The 10,191-nt window shown below is 47.5% G+C and overlaps 1 protein-coding gene across 1 annotated transcript in view; it reads left to right on the top strand.

Annotated features, from left to right (window-relative positions):
- The first annotated feature begins 1,375 nt into the window (after positions 1-1,375).
- The window catches only part of TESMIN (testis expressed metallothionein like protein), a 40,026-nt gene continuing 31,210 nt past the window's right edge, over positions 1,376-10,191 (top strand). The window contains exons 1-4 of the mRNA XM_026482997.4: positions 1,376-1,852; positions 4,733-4,891; positions 6,963-7,083; positions 9,120-9,196. Of these exons, the coding sequence (XP_026338782.4) occupies positions 1,376-1,852; positions 4,733-4,891; positions 6,963-7,083; positions 9,120-9,196 (834 nt within the window). The remainder of the gene's footprint in view (positions 1,853-4,732; positions 4,892-6,962; positions 7,084-9,119; positions 9,197-10,191) is intronic.

The raw sequence follows: 10,191 nt of genomic DNA, 5'->3' as shown, positions 1-10,191 counted from the left end.
TGGGCCTTTGAGGCTGGCCAGCTGATGACTCAGCCGGGTGGCTGTGCCCGTCGGATGCATGGGAGCTGCTCTAGAAGCATGTGAACGGTACGGTCTTGCGGGCTGATGTGCTTGCTCAAGCTACTCAGGCTCATGAGATTTTCTTTTATGAGGGCTCTTCAGTGTGTATCAGCTGCCTTCTCCATCCCTACAGTTTGGGAGCCCAAAGTGCATTCTCAGCCCTGCCCTGAACTCAACTGACTTCAACCGTGATGTGATCGCATTTCAGCCATAGACTCAGAGTAAGGCCATCTATGCAGGCATCTGTGAGGCCCTGGAAAGGGCTGAAAGGATACACAGCTGACTTCAGTGTCCCTTTTGGCAGACAGCATGAGTGGGGACTAGGGAACCTCGGAGGAACCAACGTGCACTTCCTGTCCTCCCTGCTGACCCCGCCCCAGAGTCCTGCTGTGGTGCCCCTGGGCGCCTGGGCCAGGGAAGGAGCCGCCCACCCCGGTGTCCGGGTGATTCCAGGAAGATCCATGTGGGAAGTTCCTTCAGGGAACTTCAGCTCTCTGTAATGTATAAATATTTCAGTATAGAGTTTATTATCCAATGAAAGAAAAAAAATCTATCCTAATTTTGATCTGAAGAAGTCAGACTGGTCTAGGGGCCTTAGTTTCCCCCACGTGAGCCTGGAGCTGAGGAGCCTGGGAGCGTCCTCCCTGGCCCTACTCCCCGCAGCAGTCCGCCCCCGCCCGGGCCACCTGGCTCTCCGCGAGCCCCGCCCCGCCCCTCCCCCAGTCAGGCCCCGCCCACCGCCGCCCCGCCCGCGTGAGCCCCGCCCCTAACCGCCAACGGCCGCGGGCACGTGAGGGGCCGGCTCACCGCGCCCAGCCCCGCATCCTCACTCGGCGCCCCGGCAGCCGCGGCGGCCCCAGGTGTGTCCCCCGGAGGAGGCCTGACCCCGTGCCCCTCCGGCCGCCGTCGGGTCTGCCCGCGGTCCCCCGGCCCGGCCTAGGGGTCTGCAGGTGGGGAGGGGGACAGTGGGTCCCCCGGTCGGCCCCTCGGGGGCGGCGGGACCCCCTCCCCGGTCAGGCCCTCGGGCGTGGAGGGAGCCCCCACCCCGGTCAAGCCCTGGGGCGCGGAGGGAGCCCCCACCCCGGTCAGGCCCTCGGGCGTGGAGGGAGCCCCCACCCGGGTCAGGCCCTCGGGCGCGGAGGGACCCCCTCCCGGGTCAGGCCCTCGGGCGTAGAGGGACCCCCTGGGGAGCCCGGGCTGGACGGGGCGGTGTCCGCCTCACCTGGCCGCGTCCTTGCAGGTGCTCGGCTCCCGGCCGGAATCTGCGTGGCGAGGGGTGCGTGGCGATGCCCGGCCCGAGGTCCCCTCAGTGGACATGGAAGAGGCCCCTCTGCTTGGCGGGATGTCCAGTCCGGAGGAGGAAATCGTGACAGACCTTTTCAGCGCAGAGAGTCCGTTTGCTTCTGAAAACCTTACCCTGAAACCCCCGGTGGTGGTGAAGCACGAGGAGGATGAGTTCCACGTGTTTAAAGACGCGTATCTGAGCTCCGCGGACCCCAAGGAGCCCCTCTTGCACGCGTTCAACCCCCCGCTTCACGTGGACTGTGAGAGTCAAGTCAAAGTGGAGCTCGTGGTGGACGACAACGACGAGGAGGAGATGCTCCCGGAGTACCCGAGTCTCCCCGAGCTCAGCCCCCTGGAGGACGCCACGCTGCCTGTGGCCCCGCAGCCGCAGGCCTACAACGTGCACTTCCTGTCCTCCCTGCTGGCGCCGCACCGGAGTCCTGCTGTCGTGCCCCTGGGCGCCTGGGCCAGGGAAGGAGCCGCCCACCCCGGTGTCCGGGTGATTCCAGTAAGATCCATGTGGGAAACTGGCTCGGGACTCTGTCGCCTCGTCCCAAATAGAGAAGTGAGACCACTGGCTCGGGCCAAGGTTTCCCTCCCAAGCCTTTTCCCTGAATCGGTAGCAGCCCGGGTTGGATTCACTCGTTCCAATGAGCACCTCCCTTTGGAAGCCTTGCGCCTACCCAGCCAGGCCATTCTCCCTGCAGGATTAGGTCCTGCGGGGCAGGTTCAAAGTGGCCTAAGGCTGCAGAGAGCATACAGCAGGAGAGGGAAACAGCTAGGCAGTGTGCGGCCCTCGGCCCTGTGGCTATCACTCACTGGCTTTAGGAAAGAAGCCCCATTTATGTTAGAGTCACTATGTCTGGGGAAAAAATGCAATGTGAGAGCTTCTCTCTGCTAATGAGGGATTGTTCCTTAAGCATATGTAATATAAATCACAGTCTACATAAATTCCTGCTAATTCTCCACTAGGTACCCTCTTTTGCTATCACCACTGGTGATTTTCTGCCTTGTTTTTGCTGAAACTAAACAAATCAGTTTTTTAAAGGAAACGAAGAATCCCAAGGAAATGGGTACTGGCCCCCTAAGAGGATCTAGTTTGAAAAACTAGATTACTCAGCCATTAAATCACTGTTGTAAGTTACAAGTCAAGCCTCCGTGGAGCACTTTGGAGTTGGTGTTGGGATGACTGTCGCCTGACTTCATGTATCATGAGCCATAGCTTCAGCAGCTTGGGTTTCTGCCTTTCTGGTTTTCCTTCAGTGAAATCCCTGCTCCTTAGTGTAAAGAAAAGATAGGGAGGAGAGGCTGGGCCTCCACCACCCTCTTGGCTTACACAGAGGACCCTAGAGCTCACCCAGTCCTACCAGCCTTCACCCACGGTAGAGGTCTTCCTTGAATCTTCCTCAGATGGTTTGAAATGTCAGCCACTCCATTTTGCTTCCAGGCCAAACTTGGGTTCCTGGCACCTTTGGCCTGTTGGGCCTCTAGTACGGCTGCCTTCCTGTACAAAGTGGATTCAGTGAGAATTCACCAGAACAGGAACAGAACTAGCTCATGTGAAAATCATAAGATTTATGCCTTTTCATATAATCCAATTTTAACAAAATGTGGGTTTGACAAAATAAAGGAGAGGCTATTTGGATGGTATTTCTTTGCTTTAAAATTTTTTTTTCCCAATTGCCTAGTTAACTAGTAAAATGAAAAAGATACAGCATGAACATATTTATCGTTTAAATAGAATGGGATTATTTTTTAGTAAATATTGAGGATGAATTGCTAATTTCCTTTTTCTAGAAATTCATTCCCACACTGAACTTTGTTTATATCTCTTCTGTAAAAATGGGACTTTACTGAAGTAGTTCAGCTCATAGTTGCCTGCGGCTAAGGAGCTGATGTATTTACTGGATAAGTACTTGGTAATTACCGGGTGGTAAATTTTTTTTAAAAGATTTTATTTATTTATGTGACAGAGATAGAGACAGCCAGCGAGAGAGGTAACACAAGCAGGGGGAGCAGGAGAGGAAAAAGCAGGCTCCCAGCGGAGGAGCCTGATGTGGGGCTCGATCCCAGGACCCCAGGATCACGCCCTGAGCCGAAGGCAGACGCTTAACGACTGAGCCACCCAGGCGCCCCTACAGGGTGGTAAATTAAATCTAAACTCTGATGGCTCCTGCCTGGTGAGTTCCTCAAAGCAGAAAGCAGAAGAAAATTTGAAATTTTCTCTTGCTGTAAAATGTGAATTATCAAAATAAAGCCATAACTTGAAATACAGCAAAACCTTCCTGTTTTTAAAGATTTATACCTTCATGCTAGTCTGCTGTGCTCAGGAACCTGCCAGTAATTATTATCTGTGGGAGTCGCTAATTTCACCCTTCCACATCTCCAAGTTTGCATCCACAACCACACTTAGAAAGGTCGTTATCTGTGCTGTGATTTTTATATGAGGACTTCAGAATGTTACCCTAGAATCACCCTCTTCTTGGAAGGACTCTAGGACCTGCCTCCTAGCCTTTGGGGAGGCTCCCCTGTACTCTGTCTGCAGTAGGCGCTCTGGGCAGATGGAGGCTCAGGAGAGCACGGCCGATGCAATCCTAACCCTCCTCACATTCTTAGCAAATGTTAGAATCCTCACGATTTTGGAACACTCAAATCTGATGGTAATTTTTTTAACGATTGAGTCTTTTTAGTTTTTAAATTCCATTGGTTTTCAGTAGTATCACTGGCACTTTGCCCTCTCTGGGGATTTTGCTGTGTGTCACTGAGTTGGCGGTTGTAGCAGAAATGGCTTAGAAACAAAGTTGGCAGCTCCTCTTGCCCTCAGGCTTTATTAGTTATCATCCTGCCACTCATTACACAATTATGAGTTTTGCTGTAAATACATGATCAATATTACATCTGCTACGTCAGCAAGGATTGGAGGCTTCTTGAGTAAAAACCAAATCAACTGGAACATTTCATACAACTTAATGGGCACGCTCTAAGAACGGTGAGAAAGGGTCAGCATTTGAGGCCATTTTAAGGAAGGTCCCCCAAGGCTGCCAGCTCCTGTAGAATGGGGGGCTGTTGAGCAGCTCAGGGGCACCGGCAGCTGGGGCCTCTTCTCTGTTCCTTACGCCGTGTGTTTGAAACAACATGAGCACCACATCGAAATCACACCGCCAGCTTTGTGGGCAGACGGTCCTCAGGGTCCTTCCTCCCCAGCAAGGCCGATCAGACGACTTATCACCCCTCCTTGTTGCCCCCCATAGGGAGAATGATAGTGAGGGAGAGAAGAAGTAAAGGTAAGGGTGCTCTTTACCTTAAAAACATAGAATTTTCCATAGTATGCAACTGTGAACCCCAGTGTCCGCAGTGTGGTTTCTAAAATAACAATTGCTTTTTTTAGGTGGAAATAAAGGAAGCAGGTGGTACAATTATAAGTAACAATCCAGAGGAAGCAACTTTTCAGAACTCTCTTGGTCCAGAATCCTGTTGCAAGTTCCCCTCATCACAAGAAGCAGAGGACGCCTCTGGCTGCTCTCACAAGAAAGACTCTAACGCAATGGTAATGATGCCAAAGAAAATGTGTTTAAATGCCATTATCTTAAATGTTTGATTCTGATCATTGGTAATTTAATAGGAATCATTGATTTCAGTCACTGTTTTTCATTCTGTTTACTGGTTAAGTCCACATTTTTGTTTGCCTCATCTATCAAAAGAGGGATGTAATTAGAGCCTTTCTAATGCTCCGTTCACTTCTGAGATTCCCATTTCCTGGGTCTTAGCAAACCAAACAAAGATCAGGACATCACTGTCCTTGCTAAGGAGGGTAACCACAAGGCCCCTCCGGGGGTGGGCCCAGGGTTGGGGCAGCCTGCAGAGCTGTGTGGTTTGGCAGGTGGGCGGGTAGAGGGAGCTGCGGTTCTGTGGCTGTTTCCCTTCCTGCCTGCCTCCAAATTCCTAATGATACCAAGTGACACTCGCATGACATAGTCCATAACATGTGTGGTTCATTTAATCCTCCCGTCAGCGCTGTAGCCTAGACATACTTTTATCTACATTTCATGCATAAGAAAAGAGTGATGTTACATGGTCCGTTTGTGAGTGGCGCATCTGGGACCCCAGGTCAGAGTGTGATGAGGACTGGGAAGGAGGGGAGCTAGAGAATCAGGCTCCGACTGTTCCTCTAGCAAAGAGTCTGAAGAACCAGAGACTGCCTTTTCCTTGGTAGCTCTTTATTCCAAGAAAGGTGGCCTAAGCTCTAAGGCACATACTTTAACTAGGAAATAGCTTGAGAATGAGCTCATCATGAACTTTGGCTTAGCTATGGAATATAGCAGTACCTGTCTGTCTGTCTGCGGTTCTGCTCGGGTGCACGTGGGTTCTGAGAGCAGAGCTTGTCCAGGATGTGTGGACCAGGTGATTGGGATGAGAACTCTTCCAGTTACACCAGACTACCAAGCAGCATGCACGCGCTCCTGATGGGGGGTGGGGAGGGCACAGCAGAGCCCAGGAGGACCCGCTATTTCTCCCAGTTTTGTGCACCTCTGTGTGTGTGTGTGGCTATAACTTTCTCCTCTGAATACAAATAAAATTCCAACCAAACATGACTACTGGCCTCTTATCCAGTGTCAGGGTGATATAAAGGTTTGACCCAGCGATCAGCACTTTGTTAACATAGGCTCTGTAGGTGTTATTCTGCTAACATCGATCCTTTGTGCTTATTTGGGGTTTCCTGTCTGGGAAACCCAAAGACAACCTAAAGTCGGAAACCACAGCTTCTCTGGGTATCTGTGGTTTTACCATCAGAATTAGAAGCTGTGGGTGGGCAGAAGCCATGATTTTTCTTGCCTTCATTTTCACGCTGCATTGCCTCGGACGGGATTGCACCCAGCGAGGGCTCCCACCTATTCTTTGCCTGACTTGTGTCTTTGACTGACGGACTCACCTGGCTCACTGAGGAATCATTTATGGTCAGAATCCAACGAGATGGTCTGAGAGTGCCAGTCAGGCCCAGGAAGACTGACATGGCTTCTTAGAATCTTCCAGTTCTTGGATTAACCTTTCTAAACTGTACTTGTAGGAAATAAAGTAAAAGGGCATTAAAAAATGTGTAGAATAATAATATGTGTGTATAGCAGGAAAGAATAACTCATAAAATATAAGACTATTCTAAGGATGTGATCAGCTCCAGAGATGGAGTCGGGGATGAAGTCTTTCTTGCGGTTAACTGGATCTGTTGGGGCTGGGGCTGGGGCTGGGGCTGGGCAGATAACCACTCTCTCCATCCGCGCAGACAGTGGAGCATAAGAATGGGGAAGGAAGCTCGGTGCATCATCACCCAGTCCTTACCCTCAACCTCCGTGGGCCGACACCTGTAGAGGAAGGCATGAGCAAGACTTGCATTCCACACCTGAGCACGTCTCACAAAACATTCCTGGGGGATTTTTGCCCTGTGGTAGCTCCAGAGAGCATGTGATTGTAGAGTGAGAAATCAAGACCAGGTCTTTAGCTTGCCATTTTCCATTAAAACTTAAAATCTGGATTAAAGTTACTTTCTCAGATTTAAGTTGATTTAGGTTCATATTACTGGATATCTTTTAAAAATGAAACCTGATCATTATTTTTCATTTTAGGTGATATGTCAGTTGAAAGGGGGTACACAAATGCTGTGTATAGACAATTCTGGCACAAGAGAACTAAAAGCACTTCATTTGGTTCCTCAGTATCAAGACCAAAATAATTATCTACAGTCAGGTACAGAGTACATTAATAAAAAAATTATGTCATATATCATATTTAAGTTGGTAAGTGGATATGTTTGGCTTTGTGTAGAGAGTAAAAGTAAAACAGGAGGCAGTTAGGTTGTTAAATAGGCAACTTGGCAAGCCTATTAGCCCTTATGAGTGAACTAAGAATAGAAACAAAAACCTTTATAGACCAATTTATGTACATTGTGCTCTTGGACAGTCATCCTCTACTTGGGCTGGCAGAGAGCTTGTGATCCTAACAGGTGATTGCCGTTCCCAGCAAGTGCGTGTGCCGAGAGGGGACTGGATTGAAACATTAGCCTTTCCCAGATGGGGTAGGGGGTTGACAGTTCAGATGTGGTTTAAACTGTATCCATTTTAATGGAAGCATTTTCGTGTAATCAGTGAGAGCTATGACTATGCTTTAATCACCATGAGTTTTGAAATATATCAAATGCTGATTTTTCTCTGCCATTCTCTCAGAAACATCTTTAAACTGGGAGAATAAATGACCTATAAGTACTTAATTATCCTCAAATTACTTATAAATGATTGAAGAAAGAATAAGTGACATAGTTTTAGGATTGTGTTTACAAAAGTTAGACCCTAATTCTTGAAAACTAGGCATCTCTATGTGGATTATATACATAATCATGTTATTCTAAATCTTAATCAGAATATTTTAATTACCAGATGCTTTGCTGACCTTGCCAATGATTTATTTTTTTGTTGTTGAAGTATAATTAACCTACCACATATAGTAGTTTCATTTGTACAACATAGTGATTTAAAGTTTGTATACATTTGGAACTGATCAACATAATAAAAATAGTTACCATCTGTTGCTACACAAAGCTGATACAATATTACTGACTCTGTTCCTCCCCATACTGCACTTGCCAATAATTTAAATCAATATTAAATACAAATGCCATTTCAATGGTACTTCAGAGTAAAAGAAATATTATAACTCCTGTTCCATCCTGATAGTCTCTTTATTTAGGGACAGATAAAATGCCTTCAAAGACCTTTGCTTTTCTGTGATACAGAATTGGGGTTGGAGTTTTGTCTTCAAAACTTTTGTCTGACCCACCACGGTCTTCTGGCTCCGTTTCCTGTAGGTTAGAGCGGCATCCGACCCTCTGCGTGAGCAGGCGGGGCTTCTTTCCTAATTCCCTTCCTTCTGGAGCATGACAAATTCTAATGCCTTTAGGGCCACAAAAGGAAAAGGTTTATATAATGTTCTCCAAATCTACTTCCTTGTTGTATAATCGTAACCCCCTCACCACGTACATCTGAAATGCCAGCATAATATAAATGCATCCTGTTACCAAAGTCTCAAGGTAACATTACTCAAAGGATGCCTAAGCCTGGAGCAGCAATTGTGTTCAGCTGGTAGGTGATTCAAGACACTAAGACCCATTTCTCCCTCTGCCTCTACTCATAAACACTGAGATTTGCAGGGCCTCTAGTGTCTCAGGAATGTTTTCCACAGCACCCTTAGACCAAAGCAATACCAGTCAGTTCCAGTAGTTAAATAGTTTGGTCCAAACAGCCTAATAAGTATTTACATCCTAGCAAGTTAGTAACCGTTTGAAAAAAAGGATACGCATAAATTGAAAGTAGTTCATGTGGTGTCCAACAGATGTCGCTATGCTTTCCTCGAAAGTGTGACATCCAGGGTCCCCCTGGTGAGTGCTGTGGCACCTGAAGGCTCCTTGGCACATAGCCACACAGTTTGGGAACCTGGGCACTAGCAACAGTTTTGTTTCGTTTTGTTTTTAGTATAGTAGGCTAGCCCTGGAAACAAGTTCAGCAGCTTTAGGACCAAGAAAAAGGTTGTAATAAGTAAAAAAAAAAAAAATTGACTCAAAAGGTTTTGCAGAATAAAAAAACAAATAGGATCAAGATAAGTTTAAATGATTTTGCACATGATAAATCCACGATACATGATCATTTTTGTACTTTCTTCCATGTGCGAGTAGAAAAGGAACGATATAAACAATATATGTTATCAATTAATTTTAATTGTCTTCCTTACAGATGTCCCTAAACCAATGACTACTTTAGTAGGAAGATTTTTGCCAGTACCAGCAAAATTAAATCTCATTTCACAACAAGTGAGTCACTGTTTTAATAAAAAAATACAATTGGGCACTATTTTCTCTTAAAATTTCAGTTGTTGAAGTTGGAATTACTCAGGAAGCATCATTTATCCTCTGTTTTAAAATCAGCACTGAAGCTTTTACCAAGTACTCAGTACCTTCACTGCTGTGTCAGACCCTGGGGGTTGGGAGGGAGTGGCATCGGTTCAAGACACAGTTCTGGGCCAACCCTGTAGGGCTGTCTTGCCCTTTCCTATAGCCTCCAGACTATCTTTCTGCCCATTTGCTGAACTTGTCCTTTGTGGCCCTGCAGTCCACCCACCAGCACACCCATTCGATGTGGAGCATTCCTCACCTTCCTAGGTGGAATGGATATGCTTTTCTAGAGTTTAAAATGTTTTTATCATTGCACCATAAAATGCATATACTAAATATAAGACAAATGTGCTCTTTTCCCCAAGTCTTGATATAAAATATCACCGCCTCAGAAGAGCCTTTCATGACTCCCCAGTGTTGACAGCCAGTCACTGTCATGGCACCTGTCTGATTCTCTGCCCAGTACTGTCATGGTCTTGCATTTTTTGGTTTGTTCATTTGTCTGCTTCTGCCCCTGAGTATGCCAGGTCCACAGGAGTAGAGATCTTGTGAGTCTAGTGTGTCTGTGTAAACTGAGACCTGGAGCGAAGCCTGGCACGTAAAGGGCGGTCAGATAGAGTGACTTTCATTCAGTAGGGCCGGTGCTGGTCTGAGCACTGGGACCACATCGGTGAGCTAATGCTAAGCGATCCCCCCCAAACAGAAGCAAAAGAAAACACGTGACTCTGCTCCCTGCAGCTTGCATTTTAGTGTGGGAGACAGACAATATAGGGAAATCTCTTAAATAAATTCTACTGTATGCTAGGAGAGCAGCGGATGGGTATAGGGTACAGAGGTTCCTCGGGGAGGGTGCAAGTCACAGTTGGCTCCATCGAGAAGGTGACAGTTGAGCAAAATCTTGAGAGGAGAGGGTG

This window comes from Ursus arctos, unplaced genomic scaffold (assembly GCF_023065955.2).
Source record: "Ursus arctos isolate Adak ecotype North America unplaced genomic scaffold, UrsArc2.0 scaffold_23, whole genome shotgun sequence".
Classification (NCBI taxonomy): domain Eukaryota; kingdom Metazoa; phylum Chordata; class Mammalia; order Carnivora; family Ursidae; genus Ursus; species Ursus arctos.
This window is presented reverse-complemented; position numbering and strand designations above follow the sequence as displayed.